At 53.6% G+C, this 19,772-nt stretch overlaps 1 protein-coding gene across 4 annotated transcripts in view; it reads right to left on the bottom strand.

Moving 5' to 3' along the window:
- The window catches only part of NUP210 (nucleoporin 210), a 112,637-nt gene that overhangs the window by 67,511 nt on the left and 25,354 nt on the right, over positions 1–19,772 (bottom strand). For all 4 annotated transcript variants that reach the window (XR_007146632.1, XM_047831570.1, XM_047831571.1 and 1 more), the window contains exons 5-13: positions 16,469–16,619; positions 14,254–14,386; positions 8,994–9,152; positions 8,346–8,414; positions 5,570–5,676; positions 4,443–4,583; positions 3,422–3,559; positions 2,265–2,420; positions 567–765 (exon numbers count right to left, since the gene is read on the bottom strand). Coding sequence is in view for 3 of the 4 variants with exons in the window: in XM_047831570.1 (XP_047687526.1) it covers positions 567–765; positions 2,265–2,420; positions 3,422–3,559; positions 4,443–4,583; positions 5,570–5,676; positions 8,346–8,414; positions 8,994–9,152; positions 14,254–14,386; positions 16,469–16,619 (1,253 nt within the window). In the remaining variant the exon portion in view is untranslated. The remainder of the gene's footprint in view (positions 1–566; positions 766–2,264; positions 2,421–3,421; positions 3,560–4,442; positions 4,584–5,569; positions 5,677–8,345; positions 8,415–8,993; positions 9,153–14,253; positions 14,387–16,468; positions 16,620–19,772) is intronic.

Genomic DNA, 19,772 nt, shown 5'->3' with positions numbered 1-19,772 from the left:
GACACGTAGGCCAACCACAGCCCGCCCTCCCACGAAGTCTGATGAGTCACACAAACACGCTGAGTGCTTACTCTGCACCTGGTGGGGTTGACGTTCTTTAAACTGACTACCACCGCCACCATTACCACCGACATCACCACCGAAGCCCCGCGGGGCAAGCCAAAGAGGAAAGGTCAATGTGCATTGAGGGGGTGGACATGCTTCATGCCACCAAGGTGTCAGGATTCTGTCACCAGCCAAAGTCCCTACCGACAGGTATCCCGAGTACCTACTGCAAATCCAGGCACTGCAAAGGGCACGAGGACATGCGATTCTATTTAAGATGACACCCATTTTAGAGATGTGGCAACTGAGGGCTCCCAAAGCCCAATGACAGGGTGGGTCACACGATGGGCAGGAGCCGGACCAGACCACTGCTGATGGTGGACAAGGGGACACGTGTCATTCCTCAGGCTATGACCCCCCCCCCCCACCGCTGTCTCAAGCCCTCCAGTGGGCAATCAGGGGCAGCCCCTGTTGAGAACTTAGGCATTCTGTCTGGTGCCCACTCATCAGTGCTGGCTCACCTGGGAGTGGCTGGAACACGCCCTGGTTCTCCACCTCGATCGCCAAGTCGAAATGGGAGCAGTCGCTTAGGGTGACCACCTCGTCGGCCCCACCAGGAATGAGGCCGTTGATCCTCAGCGGCAGCTCCAAGGTCTGGCCCACGCGTGCCTCCACCTGGCACGGCGCGAACTCCATGCTGCTGGGCTCGATCACGTACACCTGCGGGACAGCAGCGTGGACTGAGGTCATCGGGCTCCGCGGGAGAGGAAGGGTCTGTGCTAGTGTTTCCTAAGAGCTGCCGTGCACTGGGCACTGAGGACACGTCAGTGGGAAGACTGAGCTGGGAGGACAGGTGTGTGCACTGAATTGGGGGACAGAGCTGTCAGGGAAGGTCGCTCTGATAAGGTGACCCAGGAGCTCAGACCTGAGAGCCATGTCAGACGCAGCCAGACAGAAGTGTAGGGGGAAAACATTCCGGGAAGCAGAGACAGTCGGTGCAAAGGTCCTGAGCCACGTACCAGCTCAGCTTGCTGGAGGAATATAAAGAAGGCCACAATACAGGGTGAGAGAGGCATCATCACCCACAGATGACAGTTCTATAGAACAAAACTTGTCACACTCCAGGTTCTGTTCTAAAAACACTGCTAATTCATTCAGTGCTCTCGGGCTCTTTGTTAAGATTTTATTAGCCACCTCTACTTGAGAAAACCTGGACGGTGGGTCTGAGCCGGGCAGCCTGGCCTCTGGGGCCATTACACAGTCTCTCGAGGAACCGTCCCCAGGCTGCTGAGCAACTGGATGAAAGGTGGCACGTGTACTGAGATTAAGGAAACTCAGGGGGAGGAGGACAGTGGTCACAGTTCATCCATAATGTGACAATCATGCTGTAGCTAAAGGGTCTCGGTTACGACCCTTTTTACGTGAGAATGAGATCGATCCTTAGGAGTGTGTGTGTGTGTGTGTGTGTGTGTGTGTGTGTGTGTGTCTATGTGGATCCAGATATAAAGACCAGGACAACCTGTCCATCCACGTCCCAAATAATATACGAGCAGGTTGAGACTGGACACGCTGTGTAAGGAGATTTGACTTCTGCCTAAGTGAACTCATAGAGGTAGGTGGAGGTCGGGGTCAGGGTCAGGAAGTCAGAAGGCCAAGGTGGATGGCAGTGACTCATACCCACCACCCACGGCCTTCGCCACGTGAGTTGGTCCTGCACCACCTGGGGTCAACAGCCAGGTGCAGGGCTCCAGTACAGAGAAGGAAATGAGTCAGAGCCAGGTCTCACGGAGTCTGGGGCCTCCCTTTGACCATGAATTTGCCAACGCTCAGCAGCACTTCTGACTTGGAGATTTCATTCCTTTCAGGTCTGAGGACTTTTCTAGAATGACCCCTTGGTTACCTCATGTCTTCTGTGTTCCCTGGTCTTCCTTCCAGAAACTCTCACTATGCTGACCCTGCCCCTTCTGGTCTCATCCCCTGCCTGGCAGGGGACGTCACACCCATCCCCCTGCTGTGACCTGAGCTCCTCAAGGGCGGGGCTGGGGCCTGACCCCCATCCCCCTGCCGGCCACCAAAACCCAGTCCAAGACTGAGGGCCGAAGTGCTTCTGAATAAGCCTGAAGGCTGGATGTGAGGAGGGGGGCTGGAGACCTCTGTCCTGTGCCTCTCCCCACCCCCAACCCCGCCCCCAAGCTGTCCGGGGGCCCCCGAGGTCTCACCTTCATCTCCCCAAAGTGGAGCGGGTTCTGCACGTCATGTGCCTGGATCACACTGAGTCCAGTGTTACTGCCTGTGGTCATGACGCCCTTGACGGTGACCATGGCCACCATGTGGCTTGACGAAGACCAGCTGAAGTTCCCACTCCCGCCGTGGGCCTGGGGAGGAAAACCAGTGCATCAGCCCGCCTGCCTGCCCGCGCGCTCTCTCTCTCCCTCCGTCCGTCTCTTCCTGCCGCACACTCACGCTCACTCTCTGACTCTCACGGTCAGCAGCCTCTCACCACCTGCAGCACCAGCCGACCCCCGGCTGGAGGCCGCCTCCCCACCTCGCTCTCTCTACCGGGTCTCATTTCCGGTCCTCATACTGTGGGGGCCTTGTGGCCGACACACACACACGCACACGCCCGTGACACTGGCCCCAGACCTGGCGGCACCCCCAGACCCAAGTGGGAGGACCCTGGGCCACACGGCAAGGTCCAGGAAGCTGCTTCCCCGACCAGGCACAGGCTCCCTCCCGGCACACAGCCCCCCCGCTGCTAGCCATCTCCCTTGAAGTACAGGCAGTCCAGTGGCTCCCCACATCGGGGGCCAGCACCCCAAGCCCTGGACGGGGACACACCTGAGTGAACAGGCAGCAGGTGCCGGTGACAGTCGTCACGGCCAGGGAGACAGCAGGGACAGTGCTGGCCACCGGGGCTCGAGCCCCCATGGGAGTCGGTCAGTGCCCGCTGACTGAGGCCAGGTGGGCGCGTGCATATCAAAGACCGAGAACACTTGATAGGTGACAGTTAGAGATGTTCTCGCCTTGAATTTCAAATTCTTCTCCTAGGATATTTACACTGCTTTTGGAAAACAACCTTTTTTTTATCAGTATTATTTTATTTTTTAACAAAAACAAATGCTGAAGTTGAATGTGCCCTCGAGGCTTTCTTTATTGTGCTTCCTTGTCTGTTGATCTGGGTTTTTGTTTTTTCTGATTGCCAAAATATGATGCTGTGACGGACACCCCAGAAAGTAGAAAAAGCATAAAAAGTCCCCGATTTTAAATTCTCTCCGACCACTAGAAGGTAACAGTAAAAGACACAGAATAGACAAAAAGCCCTAATCCCGTGGAAACCCCCAAAGGAGCGAACCCAGATGTGGGGTGTCACAGTTACCTTTATTGTGTACTGATAGGCGCCCGTCTTTGGTTGCCACGGAAACGTCAAGATGCTCGGATAGAGGGTGATGGGGACGTGAATTTCTACCTCCTGCTGGTTCCACACAGGTACCCGCAATGTGTGGACCCCTCCATCCTACAAGGGGGTAAGGGAGCTGCATGTCACCATGACAATCAGGTCATCAGAAGTTTTTGCACCCAAGCAGACCCCCACCCCTCCCCAGAGATCAGGTCACAAGGAGATTTTGTGATTGTCGGGGAGCAGGAAGGATGATGCCGGATACCCTCCAGCCTCCTCTGTCTCCATGGAGACAGCTTTCCACGGCTCTGTAACAGCCACTCAAGTAAATGCTGCCTGACTTCATCTTCACGGCACCCCAGGTGGGACGATGTGGTTATCCCACTTTACAGGCAGGAAAACTGAGGCATGGGGCATGAAAGCAACTTGCCCAAAACCCCCAGAGCTGAAGTAAGACTGGTAGGAATCGTTGTCTAACCCCCAGGCTGTTCTCTCTGCTGCCTCTAGCTGCCTCCTCCAGGTCCGGGGCAGGTTTGTGCAGGGTAGGAAGAGATCACCCGTCACCCATGCCAATTTCCCAATCAGTAAAAACCTGCTCACACCTAAAACTGACCGGCCTTTTAAATGAAAGGACCTGGAAGGACCCAAGCAGCCAAAATGGCCAAAGGGATGCTCCTGGCTCCTGGCTGCAGCACAGCTAGACACACGGGCCCAGCGTGGTTTCCCCAACAGGGTTTCTGCCCCAATCCCAGAAGGGCAGACTCACCTTCACAGGGGCTGGCAAAGGGCAGGGGAAGAGGGGCACCCAGTATGGGGACGGGGGACAGGGAAAGCCCCAAGCCCCACCACCAGACAGCCCTCGAGAGCCCAGACGGAGGCGACCCTCACGGTACCCATGAGAGCAGCACACCAGGCTGAGCCGGGGGTCCCCGGCCTTCCAGGGCTCATGTCCGGCCTGGGAGGGCACGGGGGGTGAACACGGAGGGAGGTGCCAACTTGCCTGGTCCACCACGGAGGTGAGGGCTGCCTCGATAGCCGTCTGGCCCTTCTTTGTCGCCCTGACGTGATGGTACGAGCCATTCTGGGAAGAAGCGAGCACCTCAAAGAACTCAGGAGGTAACACGGTGTCGATGCGGAGATTCTGGAAGGGGGGCAGGATGGGTGAGAGAGGCGCTTCTGGGACGAGTCCGGAAGTCAGAATGCAGGAAAGGAGCAAGGTCAGGCCATGGGGCCGCCTGAGGCCCAGGGGCCTCAAAACCAGCAGACGAGCTGGGCGAGGCCCCAGAACTGAGCTCTGACCACTCTGGCCTTTGAGCCCTCCCAGGCCACCCTCCCCGCAGGGCCCGGGGACCCAGCGCTCCTGCTGCGATCACCCGGTGGTGCTCAAGCCCATGTCAGCTTTCTCAGACCCTGAGGTCCCAGCAAAGAAACCACTAAACACCAAACCACAAAAAAGGTCGTGACTATCCACGAGAGCCTGACCCCCCCTCACCCCCCAAAAAGGGGGATCGTCAGGGTCCTTGTTCAGTAACACAAAGAAAGCAATAACCTGCAAAGCTGCCTAAGGGGGAACCTTGCCTCCTTCTCAAACCTCAGAAGCCGCCAGGAAGGTCCCAGATGGTCCAAATGAGGATCCTGGAAACCTCTCCTGAAGGAACAAAACGTGCCAAGACTCCTCTCCCCCCACCTATGTCTGCCGTTCCTTTCTAGAGCCAGAAAGCTAACGGATGTTGGCCTTGGTCACCTGGGACTTCCAGACAGAGTTATAGGTATTCCTGGCCCTGCAGGAAAAGATGCATCCTCAGCAGAGTGAGGTAAGTCTCAGGCTAATGACAAGGGAGCAGGAAGGCAGACAACGCTTGCTTCCCGTCACCGCCTCCTTGGACTGTGCTGCCTGTGGCTTCCTCTCCCCGCTCCAGCCCTACAGGGAGAGGGCCAGGGGTGCAGACTCCCAGGCTCACAACGTCCTGAGAAGCCCCCGGGATCCCACAGTGCTGTCTCCCATGGACCCGGCAGCACCACCAGGAATCACCAGACTCAGCTTGCCCGCGTGGGGGCCCTGCTGCTTTGGGCGCTGCTCTGGGAGACGCATCCCACACCCCGCCGGGCCCCGAGGCAGGCACTCACGTCAGACAGGTAGACCTTGTTGCCGGACTTGTCAAGCACTTCAATGGTAATTTCATACAGGCGGCCAGTCTCCAGCACCCACCTGTCACCAGGCTGGACGGCGAACCCTACAAAACAGGCAAGCAACAAAGCCTGACCACCCGGACCACAGGGGCGTGCAGCTGAGGAAGAGGATGGTACCAGGCACCATCAGCCCCAGGGCCCCGCAGCCGTTCACAACCTGCTCTCCTCCGAGGAGAAAGAACAGCTGCTGATCATGGTGAGATCTGACGCCCACCACCAACCTGAGCCCTCAGAACCTGAGGTGATCTCTCAGATGCCCAGGACCAACCTGAGCACATCCCTCACTGGCTGCTCAAGGGCTCACTCACACTTGATCGGATGGTCCACGGATGGTCTACACTGAATCCACAGTAGGTCTACACTGTGAATCCACAGGGAGTTTACATCTGAATCCACAGTAGGTCTACACTCTGAACTCGCAGCGAGTCTACACTGAATCCACAGTAGGTCTACACTGTGAATCCGCAGGGAGTCTACATCTGAATCCACAGTAGGTCTACGCTCTGAACCCGCAGCGAGTCTACACTGAATCCACAGTACGTCTGTACTCTGAACCCGCAGGGAGTCTACATCTGAATCCATAGTAGGTCTACACTCTGAACCCACAGTGAGTCTACACCAAATCCACAGGAGGTCTACACTGTGATCTGCAGGGAGTCTACACTGAATCCACAGTAGGTCAACACTCTGAACCTGCAGTGAGTCTACACTGAATCCACAGGAGGTCTACACTCTGAACCCACAGTGAGTCTACACTGAATCCACAGGAGGTCTACACTGTGAATCCGCAGGGAGCCTACATCTGAATCCACAGTACATCTACACTCTGAACCTGCAGCGAGTCTACACTGAATCCACAGTACATCTGTACTCTGAACCCACAGGGAGTCTACATCTGAGTCCATAGTAGGTCTACACTCTGAACCCGCAGCGAGTCTACACCAAATCCACAGGAGGTCTACACTGTGAACCTGCAGTGAGTCTACACTGAATCCACAGTAGGTCTACACTCTGAACCCACAGTGAGTCTACACTGAATCCACAGTAGGTCTACACTGTGAATCCGCAGGGAGCCTACATCTGAGTCCACAGTAGGTCTACACTCTGAACCCACAGTGAGTCTACATCTGAATCCACAGGTCTACACTCTGAACCCGCAGCGAGTCTACACTGAATCCACAGTAGGTCTGCACTCTGAACCCGCAGTGAGTCTACACTGAATCCACAGTAGGTCTATACTCTGAATCCACAGTGAGTCTACACTGAATCCACAGTAGGTCTACACTGTGAATCCGCAGGGAGTCTACATCTGAATCCACAGGAGGTCTACACTCTGAACCCACAGTGAGTCTACACTGAACCCACAGGAGGTCTACACTGTGAATCCGCAGTGAGTCTACACTGAATCCACAGGAGGTCTACACTGTGACTCCACAAGTCTACACTGAATCCACAGGAGGTCTACACTCTGAGCCCGCAGTGAGTCTATGATCCAAATCCAAAGTGAGTCTACCTCTGAATCCACTGTGAGTCTATGCTGTTAATCCGCAGGACTTCTACCCACTGAATCCCCAGTAAGTAATGCTCTGAATCCACGGGGTTTTCCTCTGAGGCCTGGCACTGAGCATTCTACCCGGGTGAGCAGCCCTCCCTCCCAGGCCTCCGGCCGTGTTCCCACATGGGGCCACACCAGCTGCTGGCTGACCCCCAAGACGCCACGCGTTTTCTCACCACACCTGCGCCCGAGCTGTTACTTCGGCCAGGCTGACCTGCCTCGGAAGGAGCCACTCTGAAACACCTGCCTCGAACATCATCTCCCAGAGGCCTTTCCTCTGCACTCACATCTACTGGCTCTGGACCCCTGTCCTGTCACCATCTGTTCACACTGGTCTCTCCTGCGCAAGGACCTAAGCTTCCTCCCTCCAGAGCCCCCATGCCCAGCAGAGGCCAGACAGAGGGAAGGTACCAAGAAAATCTTTCTGAATAAATGAAGTCCCTGAGACACACAGGGCTCCCCTGCCAGGTGTCACTGCACGGTCAGCTGGGGTCCGCACCAAGCAGCAAGCTCACGTGGCGGCTAACAAGAGGACCCAAGGGGTTGCCGCGTGTCAGTCAAGTGCTGCCTGGCCTGAACCAGTTCAGTACGCTCAACAAGGAGTCAACTCCGAGGAAACACAAAGGAAGCACCGTCACTGTGACCAGGGGTGACACGTGTTGCGGACATCTGCCAAGCTGCGGTCAGTTACGGCAGCCCCTGGGCCCCGGCTCTGCCCCTATAGGTCCTCCATAACTGCAGATTCCTCCCTTCCTCCCCCAAACACCTCCCCTTCCTCCCCACTGAGACTTTTACCAAGTGCCACACTGCTTTAGGGGCTCCTTTGTAACTGCGCTGCCCACTGGGGCCCCCGACCTCCAAATGGCCACAGCCACAGTCGGGTCTGGACAGAGCCTTGGAATAAAACCCAAGAAGGGACAAAGCCCTACTGACTCGACCGAAATATTTCTGTCTCTGTTGAGCCAGTCACCTACCCTGACCTTGGCCTACCCTCTGCTTGTCTGTGCATCAGTGGGGGAAGGACTAGGGAGCAGCCAGACAAGGACTGGCAGAGCTGGCCAGACTGAAGCACTTTCTAGGGAGCCGTTCCCTTTACTTGTATTTTTTAACTCCTATAAATAAACAACATCCAGGGGGACCCACGATGACCCAACTCACCCAGGTATCCAGGTTCAACCACGTAGATGGTGCTGTTGGGTAATCTAGAAGCACCCTGCATGCGGATACCTGAATTCTTAATTAAGGAACAAAACATAGGAAGGAAAACAGACTGGCTGGCAGGATTCAGCTGGCTTGGATGACTTGATTACCATCTAGACATCACAGGCAAAGGAGAGGGGATGAAAGCTTGCTCGCCTGAGGCCAAATAGAATAAGGCCATTTTCCAGAACCCAAGGGCCCAGCACACTTCCTATATGAGCAAAGGTGGATCTCTGCAAGAGACACTGGAGACCACGGGAGCAGGTCTAGGACAGGGACAACCCATGTGCCAGTGTGCAAACAGCCGCGGCCAGGCCCCTCGAATGAGGCTGCCCACGCCCAAGATGGTTCCGGAGGCGAGGAGCACAGCTCAGCTCCTGCCACCACCTCCCATCCGGGGAGCCTCTCCGGTGAGTCACCCACCGAGGTGAGCAATTCTACACGGCCGTGTTGCTATTTCGGTTCCTTCTGATTGTCAGACCTTGAGGGAAAACAGGGTTATTTTTAGCCTAGCCAAGCTTTCAGGGAGAAAAAGGGCTTCCCAACAGCAGATATCCCGCGTGGGGCACACATATGCACTTGCAGACTGGCCAGGGAAAAGGGTACTCCTGTGGCTGAGAACCAGGTTGCTCTGTCCCAGCTGCACTGCAGTGACCATCGACGTGTCCTGGTCCAAGACAGCCACGGGCCGGCTCGGGTCTCCCTCGGGGCTCGGGATGCTGTTCTGAAGCTGCAGCTCATACTGCTCGGAAGGCATTGAGAGCTCTGACCACCCGGAGTCAAAAAGGGGAGACAAGAGCAAAGACAGGAAACGTTAGTAGCCAATGTGGCAGTCCCGCCCCAAATCCCTGGAAGCATCTCCCAGGGCTGCTGCTTAACGGACGGACTTTCCTTGTTTCTTCCTTCCTTTCTTCTTTCCTTCCTTCTTGCCCTCCCTCCTTCCCTCTCTACCCCCCCTTCCTTCCCTCCCTCCGTTCCCTCCCTTCCCTCTCCCTCCCTTTCTTCCTTCCCTCCCTCCTTCTTTCCTTCCTTCCTATTTCTTTCTTTTGCTTAGCTTTCTCAATACTTTTTTTTAATTCCAGTATAGTTAACATACAGTGTTATATCTTATCAACCCTTTTAATTTTAACATTACGCTCAATGCCTGTGGAGAAAGCTGACACTCTTCATGAATTTTCAGAGACAATTTTTCAGAGACAGTTTTTCAGTGACTGCTGTAAACTGCCTTTTTTTTTTTTTTAATGAAGCACAGCTTCCGACTCCAATTACAGACTGCTTACAGAATACAGGAGTTAAATGAACTCTATTACTGCACTAAGGGTCCAGCATGGGGCTCACTGGATCTGTGCATCCTCTGGGAGTTTCCAAAAAGGCACCAATCCGTGGTTTCCCACCGGGTTTTGGGAGCTCAGTCTAGAATTCTCTCTGTGGCCATCCTGCCCATCCATCAATGCTTCCCCTCTCTGTGTCATGTTGTAGAAGAGAACTCGCTCATTCTGGACCAGGATGAAAAACAATTTCCCCAAGGACATAAGGGGTTCCACAAAACCCACCACCCCTGCATCCATTTTCCACACTATGGTAGTGGCCACGAGCACTTTTGATACAAATGGCTGCCACTGACCACGAAATTGAGATGTGGCAGGACTGCGCCTGGTGTTTGATGTGCACATTACCCCATTTTATCCCACAACAACCCTTGAAACAGCCACTACTGATGCCCACACCCTCAAGATGGTGGTGCTGCAAAAGTCAGGACAAGAAGCCCGCTGGAGGTCCCACAGCAGGCAGCGGCAGAGCTGGGATTCAAACCAGAGACCACAAGCACTTTCATATGACTTCTTCCTAGTCCATCAAATTTCCTACCCAGCAACCCACTTGTGCAGCCTGTAGGTGCTGCCACGTCCCCGCCCTCCGGCAAGAGAGAGAAAAGAGAAAGCGGAGAGCCGCTGACAGCATCCCTGCTTGTTGCTCATCTCTGGGTCCCGGCTCAGGGCCTTGCCACGGGAGGCGTCCAGGACAAGGACCAGGAGGAATTGCAGCTCGAGCATCCTTCAGAATCCCCAAGGATTCCAATGGGAACTCTAAAAGGGAGGCAACTGGTCTATTTCCTGTCTTAGGGTATCTTCTGTGTGTTCCAGTAAGCCCCCAAGAACTTGCTCTCAAGCAGAGACTCTCAAAGCGTGGTCCCTGGACCATCTGCGTCACCTGCCAACTACAAATGACTGGCCCCACCCCAGAGCTTCTGGATCAAACTCTGGGGGCCCAGTGCTCAGAGTTTGAACAGGCTCTCCAGGGGATTCCAGTGCACACTAGAACTGAGAATCCCTTAGCAAACACACAGCCCATTTCTTGTGTCTAACTGGGGGAAGCCCAGCCAAGCTGGGCTGTGATGCTTGCAGACCGTATGTTCAGAAAATAGCAGCAGCACGTCAAGGATCCATGCCATGATAAAATAATGCCGCTGCTCAATAGAGCAGTATTACTTCATGTTGTTTTATGAAGCACTAGCTCCCTCCCTTATTTAAAGTTCTCCAAACGAATAGGCCATTTTGGGAAGGGAATATACTGATTCTCACAAAATCTTGCACGACGACGTATTTACAAAAGCCTAAGACAACGAAAATAAGGGGCTTGTCTGACTCCTTAAACACCTCTTACAAACGCAGAACCAGCTGCTTCTAAGAGGCACTGAATGCTAAGGGTCACTATCTGTCTGGAAACATAGGAAGGTTGCTCTTGGGACACGAGACCAGCCCGTCTACCGTCTGCAGAGGGGAAAGGGCCATCCCCAAAGGCTGCCCCTCTGTAAGCCAAGAGGCCCACATGCTTCTAGGAGACAGGCTCTGGGACCCCTCCGGACCCCGTCTAATGCTCCAGACATGCTCCTAATCCACCCACCCCGTGTAGGCTCACGGAGCTCCTGGGGAAGTGGGCCTGAGCCCAGGACCGTGGGGGGCTCACTCCCCTGCCTCCAACTCCAGCACCTGCTCACGTAGCCCGTGTGACTCAGTGCTGGGAAGCACAGCTCAAGGGTGTGCTGGGTGCCAAGTCCTTCGCCACCTGGGACACAGACACCCGTCTATGCGGTTGGTTTTCCCAGCTTCAGTGCATTTTAGCTCAGTCATTTCCACTATTCCACTGCCCTCAGTCAGCATTGTCCTTTCTAGGGTTTCTTCTGTCTGATGGTGTGGTTACTGTGCCAGCCAGGTCTGCAAGCAACACAAACACCAACAGGGTGGAGAACCGAGGGGAGAGGCCTGCGGCCCCCACTGGTCTGCAGGCAACACCGAGGCTCCTGTCATGAGCTCCAAGAGCCCCTCTCCTCCCTCACCGGCCCCCACTTGTAACATGTTTGCAGGGTAATCATTGGATTGACTGCTGGGCTGTGCGCTCCAGGAGGGCAGGGACCTGGGCCACATACACAGCACCCAGCAGGCTGCGGCACACAGTAGGTGCTCAATAAATGGGCTTGCAAGACAGCAAGCACCAAATAAAGAGAGGCGGGACATAGGGCAACATGGAAGAAAAAATAATTATATTTTTAAGGAAGGAAAACCGCAAAAAAAAAAAAAAAAGCCCAGAAAGAATAAACTTGGGGTTACAATTATCTACATGCTAATAAATCCACGTGACTGTCCTCTAACCTATAATTCTCCGAGCCAAAGCAGGATGTCATGCAAGACAGACAGTGGCTGAAATTCATGTCCCCTGTAACACCATCAGTCCTGGCTTTCCTGTCTAGTCAACTTGTTTCGCATGACAGTGATGTGAATTATATCTCAATTAAAAAAAAAAAAAACAAATCCATCTAAAATGAATGGACAGAGTTTCCGTTTATATGACTTGTTCACGGCAGGCCTTGGCTGGCTCAGTTCTCAAGGCATCTGTCTGGAATCCTCTCCAGAGCTGTGCCAACCACAACCATCAATCACACAGGTGTGTTTATCTTTGGACGAATTTTCCATCTCATTACCTCACTGATGAAAGGGAGGCAACATGACTATTTCTGGTCCTGGGGTATCTCTTGTGTGTTCCAATTCTTTGATGTCTATAGCAGTCACTAAACCCACAAGCTTCCTGGGTACTTGGGATGTGCTGTTCCCCTGAACTATGGCCCCTGAACTCATTCAGGGTGAGCTCTTCAGTCATCTTAATTAAATCACCCACCCTTGGGGCGCCTGGGTGGCTCAGTCAGTTAAGTGTCCGACTTCGGCTCAGGTCATGATCTCGCGGTCCGTGGGTTCGAGCCCCACGTCGGGCTCTGTGCTGACAGCTCGGAGCCTGGAGCCTGCTTCGGATTCTGTGTCTCCCTCTGTCTCTTCCCTCCCCTGCTCACACTCTGTCTCTCTCTCAAAAAATGAGTAAATACTGGAGTGCCTGGGTGGCTCAGTCGGTTAAATGTCCGACTTCGGCTCAGGTCATGATCTCACGGTCTGTGGGTTTGAGCCCCCACGTCGGGCCCTGTGCTGACAGCTCAGAGCCTGGAGCCTGCTTCGGATTCTGTGCCTCCTTCTCTCTCTGCCCTCTCCTGCTCATGCTCTGTCTCTGTCCCTCTCTCTCTCAAAATTAAATAAACATAAAAAAATTTTTTTTTAAAAATCATCCACCCTTAACCATGCTCACTGCCCTCCCTGGTTGGGGCTCAGCCCTCAGCCCCCACCCTGTGTCCTATGCAGAAGGGGTTGGTTTCTCAGCTTCTGTGGTCTGAGGGCAGAGAGCCACACAGTGGCTTCTGACCGGATCCACTGCTCTGAGGTGAGGCAGTCTCTTTGAGGACCCCATCTATGCCACAAAAACCCAAATTTCTTGGATACTGAAGCATCTATGCACCCCGCATCACAGAGTGACCCTCTAACCTAAGGGAGGCACCTGCCCAGACACTCATCAAAGCCCTCGGATGGACAAGTGACACTCCTGTGCCCAAGATCCTAACATCCTGTGCTCTGACCATGAAACATGGGTAAATGTTTTTTAAAAAGGATAATAACAGTAATAATTCTTAGGAGGACTGGTGCTGCATGAAGAATGCTCATCACATAAAATGCATCCCAGGTCCAAGGCCGTCTAGAACTTCCAGAACAAATGCACATCCGTTAAGTAGTTTTGCCCTCACAGCACAGACAGAAAGGCCTCAAGGGCTCTGATGGAGAAACTGAGCCCCAAGGGGGGACAGTGGCCTGCCAAGGCTGCCCGGCACTCAGTGGCAGGCCGAGGGCAAGACTCACTCCCATGTGAGGTTCACAGCTTCTGACGTTCTGAAAACAAAGGGATGGACACACACCCAAGAGGACTGAAAGCAGCATCTCGCAAAGATGTTTGCACTCCTGTGCTCATAGCAGCTTTATTAACAGTTAACAAGGCAAGGAAGCAGTAAGTGCCCATCAGCAGGTGAACGGAGATAAACATTCAACAGACGTGAATACCCATGCAGTGGACTACTCTTTAGCCTTAAAAAAGGAAGGAAATTCGGACACTGGCTACAACAGGGACGAGCCTTGAGGACATCATGGCTAAGTGAAATAAGCCGGTCACAAAGGGACAAATATGGTAGGATTCCACTTCCTTGAGGTCTCTAGAGAAGTCAGATCCACAGAGACAGAAAGGAGGACGGTGGGTGCCAGGGACTGAGGGAGGCGGGAGGGATGGGGAGTTGGTGTTGAATGAAAACAGAGTCTCAACTTGGGAAGATGAAAAAAGTTCCAGAGCCGGATGGTCGTGATGGTTGCACGACAACACGTGTGTACTCCATGCTACTAAACGCTTGAAAAGCATCAAAATGGGAAATTTTATGCCATGTGTATTTTACCACAATAATAAAAAGGGGAGCCTCTGCCGTGATTCCCCCGCAGAGTCAGCGACCCACCTGTAATCTTTCCTTGTCTGATTTTCTGCACCTTATAGCGAATGGAGGTCCCCACCATCAGGTAGACGTCGTACGCTGGGTTCAGAAGGATGTTCTCCAAGATCAGCAGCCTGACCTCCGCAGGGTGCACATGCTTGGAAGACGGAGGAGGGCAGAGAAAGTGAGGTGAGGTTGGGGAACGGAGAGCAGTGTGGGCAAGAGAAAGAGAATCTAGAACTTTTCAGGATGCTCGTGTGCGGACCGAGAAGTTAGGGAGACAGAAACAAGGCAATGCTCCCAGCCCCACACCTTCGGTCCCCTGAAACCCCAGGGGAACCAGTGTGAACATCAGGCACGTATTCAGTGGCCATTGCCACACGGACCGAGCAAGTCGCCTCACATTACGCACACTGTAACTCTGGGTACAATCTTAATTAAATGGAAAGAAAAGTGAGGAGTGAGATCCACGGACACTGTGGCCAACAGGAGCTCGGGGTCTCCCCCCGCATAAACCCAAAGGCCAGGGAGGTTGGGAGGCCACTGGCAAACCTGAAAAGGGCAGAGATGCACGCCCCTGATGAGTGCTCAGCCCATCCTGCCCACCTCTCACCCCACACTGCGACCTCCTCACCAGGAAAAGGCACGAGAGACTTGAAACGGGAGAAAGACCCCATCTCGAGTCCAGCGCACCCCTCCGGTTACCAGTCTGCGGGGGCCCGCACCTTCCACTGCCTTTGATCTGCTGGCAACTCTTCCAGTCGGAGAAAACTTGGCAAAGGAAACAATTCTCATCCACAGAAATGCAAATACATTGTCTCAGGTGGAGATGTGGCTGATTTTCATCCCGTGGATATTTTTTTTATGTTTATTTATTGATTTTGAGAGAGAGACAGAGACAGAGCGTGAGCCAGGGAGGGGCAGAGAGAGAGGGAGACACAGAATCCCAAGCAGGCTCCAGGCATCGAGCTGTCAGCACAGAGACCGACGCGAGGCTCGAACCCACAAACTGCGAGATCATGACCTGAGCCCAAGTCGGACACTTAACCGACTGAGCCACCCAGGCGCCCCATCGTCCCGTGGATATTGACAAGTTCTGCTTCCATTTCTAAATTCTTGGGATTCTCCTTTAACCCATTTGTAACATCTTTAGGTTTCGTCACTTAATGCTAGCTTAAATAGTATCTTTGACTCATCAAAAAAGAAAAAAAAAACAGGCCTTGGGCTGGGCTTGGTGGTGGTACTTTCTAGCACGACAGGCAGAGAAGCCACTTACAGACAGCAGGCAGGATAAGGGTGCCTTTCCAGGTCAGCAGTGGGGCGGGCTGGGCTGGGGCTCTGATAAATGGAGGCAAACTGTCTCCAAATACTAATTGCAGGGTGCTACAGGATAACGCCTGGGATATGGCATGTCCTGTGCTTCTAAACCCCCCCAGGACCCCCAGCCTACTGGCTAAACCACGAAAAAGAGTGAATCAGGAGGAGTTCTCTCACCTGCCGCTTTAGAAAGTAAAGAAAGACATGGGGTGGGGTGGGGTGGGGTGGGGAGCCCTCCACAGATGGGACCACCAGTCCCGGGGCTCAAAGTGGGACCCAAGAAGAAACAGCATGGGGGATACCAGGAAGCCCCCAATCTTTCCAGAGCCCCAAATGCTTGGATGCATCCCTCTACTGGGACACGTGGGTATTTGTCAAAAATCTGCTAGTTAATGAAAATCCTGCCGCTCCTGGCCTCCCTCAAAACTGACAACGGACCAGGGCACCTGGTGGCTCAGTCGGTTAAGCGCATCTGACTCTTGGTTTCGGCTCAGGTCACGATCTCACAGTTCACGGGTTCGAGTCCCGCGTCAGGCGCTGTGCTGACAGCGCAAAGCCTGCTTGGGATTCTCTGCCTTCTTTCAGTTCCCCTCCCCCACTCGTGCTGTCTCTGTCTCTCTCCAAATAAATAAATAAACTTAAAAAAAAAAAAAATGACAACGGCCCAACTACTTTGTGACTCTGGGGACAGCGTACTCCAGTTCCCCCAACTACCTCTCTCAAAAGCTGTGGCCCCCAAAAAAACCAGACCAAAGAAACAGAAATATAGAACTACAGCCTGAAGTTCCCACGGCACCAACGATGGAGCTTTCACAGAGGAGCAACTCGTTCCCACTCCTGAATGTGTGCATGGATGTGAGCGGCATGGCCGGCCTGGTGTCCCCCCAGGAAGCCCGGCACCTCCCCAGCCCCAGGGCCCCACCTTGTAGACGGCCTCCTGGATGCACGCCTTGAGCTTGGAGCTTCCAGTCTTCATCCCGGACACCAGGATGGTGTCCCCCTGCTTGGCCACTTTCTCCATCTCGGAGATGTAGGAAGGAGGGATGTATGTGGACTCCAGGAATGTGAGGATTCTGGAAAGGGAATGTGTCATCAGACCTGGTACATGGAACCAAAGACCCTAACATATGCACCATCTATCGGCACCTCTAGGAGGGCCAGGAGCTAACAGTGAGTGGCGTTGCTTAGAAATGTGTCCCTGAACCTCCTACATCGGAACTGCCAACCTCCTTGGAAAAAACGCAGGCTCTTGGCCCCTGGCCCAGGTCTTTGTCTACACGAAGCCTGGCGATCTGCCTTGTGTCAAAATGTGCATGTGGTTATGGGAAACACCAAATTAGGAGGACCGCCTGCTTAGTCGAAATGCTTCTCTCACAGATGTGGCAGGTGAGGTCCATGGAAACTGACAAGCGGGCCCATGACCACAGAGCCAGCAGGGGTGGTGCCAGCCAAGCCACCAGCCTCCCAGGGCTCCCTGCTCCATTCTATCCACCCCTCTGGGCCAGCTCCTATCGCTGGGAAATGATTCTCAATGACCCCCCCCCTCAGGTGTCGGGACGAGGGGATCACACCCATCTTATCGTTCTGGGGATTGGGCTGTGGGGAGAAGCCCCAGGTCGGGAGAGAAGTCAGGATGCGGTGACCCTCCCTGCAGTGTAGGCTGGAAGCAGGGCTTGAGGGCTTTCCATACAGTCTCTCTCTTGCAGCCTGTGATCTACAAGTCAGCCTGCCTTTCCACTTGAACAAGAGCATCCCCTGGACACGCTTTCATTCTCCCAAGACCCACCGGGCGCTGCACTACACTGTGATGTATTTCCTTATGCCTTCGCGCCTTAGATTTTGGTCAACACTCTGCTCAAGTCTAGAGTGTCTGGAAGTTCGGGGGGCTTGACGGGAAATGCACCTGGCGGCACAGAACGGGGCAGGGAACCAGTGTTCTCTGAGCATCTGGGGCGTCAGGCCCAGAGAGGGGCTCTGAATACCAGTCACCATGCTAACCCACAGAGCTGCTGAGGCCCAGATGGGTTGCGTTCCTTGACTAAGGCCACAGGCAGGAAGTGACCGGGCCAGGATTCGGGCCAGGACTGGAATCCAGGTCTCTTTGATGCACAGCCCATGTGTCCGGCTTTATGAGACACCAGAAATTCCAGAGCTCATTCAGAAGACAGAGCCTGAGGGCCCCATTTCCCAAAAGACCTCGGACCCAAGAGGGAAGCCTAGGTTGCACAGCGTCAGGGCAGGAGGATGTGTGCCATGGGGACAAGCGTGAGCAAAGCCAAGATGTTCCCTAAAGCCCAGAGCTGCACTTTTATTTATTTATTTTTTTCCATGTTTATTTATTTTTGGGACAGAGAGAGACAGAGCATGAACGGGGGAGGGGCAGAGAGAGAGGGAGACACAGAATCGGAAACAGGCTCCAGGCTCTGAGCCATCAGCCCAGAGCCCGACGCGGGGCTCGAACCCACGGACCGCGAGATCGTGACCTGGCTGAAGTCGGACGCTTAACCGACTGCGCCACCCAGGCGCCCCTGGAGCTGCACTTTTAAAAGTATAAAGCAAAGACCAGACCCTTAACTCCCCACAAAATACTTACTAACTGCAAAGTGGTAAGAAAGTGACTTCACAGTGGGGCACCCAGGCAGACACCATCTCACCCAAGTGACGACAGGGAACATCGTTGGTGACAGACCCACAAAGTCATGACAAGATGCACTCGGGAGAATACAGAATCTCGCCTCGGTGACATTCCCGCCCAAGACGCAAAGCTCTGAGTCTAACCAGGAGGGAATATCAGATAATCCCGAAATGAGGGACATTCTGCAAAATAACTGGACTATAATCTTCACAAGCACCAAGGTCCCAAAAGCCAAACAAAGACCAAGAAGCTGTCCTAGGCTGATAGAAACTAAGAGAACGGACAGTATACAGCAGGTGGCTCTGGCTGGGTTCTTTGCTTCACACGAAGGATAGAATTGGGATAGACCGCCAAGGTTTGACTGGCATCCGATGCCTGCAGGCGGTGTCAATCTCCTCATTTTGATGACCATCTTGTAGATGTGCAGAAAAATGTCCTTAGCAGTTGTCAGTGCACGGTCAATATTAGGGACATGAGGTCGACAACTTGCTCTCAAATGCTTCAGGGACACCACTCTGTGTACCGTACTTGCAACTTTTCCGTAGGCTGAAAATAACTGCAAGTCTTTGTTTTCTTTTTTAATTAAGTCTTCCTCAGAGCTCGAGAGCATGATGCTAAGTGACACACGTCAGCCAGAGAAATACAAACACCGTATGACTTCACTCATATGTGGAATTTAAGAAACAACCAAGGAAGGGAAAAAGAAGAGGGAGACAGAGGCCAAGCAGAAAACAGACTCCTGACTACACAGAACAAACTGATGGTTACCAGAGGGGAGGTGGGTGCGGGGGGATGGGTGAAACAGGTGATGGGGATTCAGGAAGCCACTTGTCACGAGGAGCACCGGGTGTCGTACGGAAGCGCTGAATCGCTACACGTGCACCCGACACTAATACAACACTGTACGTTAACTGTACCAGAATCAAAATAAAACAAAGTAAAAAAAAAAAATAAAGGTTATAAGTGGCTAGTCACAGCAAAAAATTAAGTCTTCCCCCCCAAGAGGGACTTGGAAATTTTACTTAATAAGGCATGAGGCAAAGCAGTATATAGTAGGGGATATGAACCCAGACCCTGAGTCTGCACCACCACCTCTCTGGCCAACAGGACTTCCTGGTCCACACCTGCTCTGTCCAATGGGTAGGAGCCACTAGCCGCATAGCTAACAAGCGCTTGAAACACAGCTAGTACAGCTGAGGAGCGAGAGTTTTCATTTTATGAATCTAAATTTAAAGAGCCAGGGTTGGCTTGGGTTAGTGGCTACCATATTGGATAGTGCAGATGTGCGCAGATCCGAGTGCAAATTCTAGGTCCAGCCACTCATCAACCAGACAAGTGGCTTACACCTTTGTTTCTAGGTCTGAAAAATTGCAAAAAAACAGTGGTATGTGAGCCCACGTGGCTGGCGGGGGGACTGAGTGAGGCAAGATCCTGAACGAGCCCGTCGCATAAGGAGTCCGTCTGCATCCCCCAGCGCTGAGGGACGCAGCCTCTTGCGCCTGTGAAGGGCTGGCTGTCACTGCCGGAATGTCCTGCTGGCCGAAAACTGTCTCGCCTTTAACGTATCCCCACGGGAGGGCTGCCCTCTGAG

The sequence above is a fragment of the Prionailurus viverrinus genome, chromosome A2, assembly GCF_022837055.1.
Source record: "Prionailurus viverrinus isolate Anna chromosome A2, UM_Priviv_1.0, whole genome shotgun sequence".
NCBI lineage: Eukaryota > Metazoa > Chordata > Mammalia > Carnivora > Felidae > Prionailurus > Prionailurus viverrinus.
Note: the sequence above shows the minus strand (reverse complement) of the source record. Positions and strands in the feature narration are given on the sequence as shown.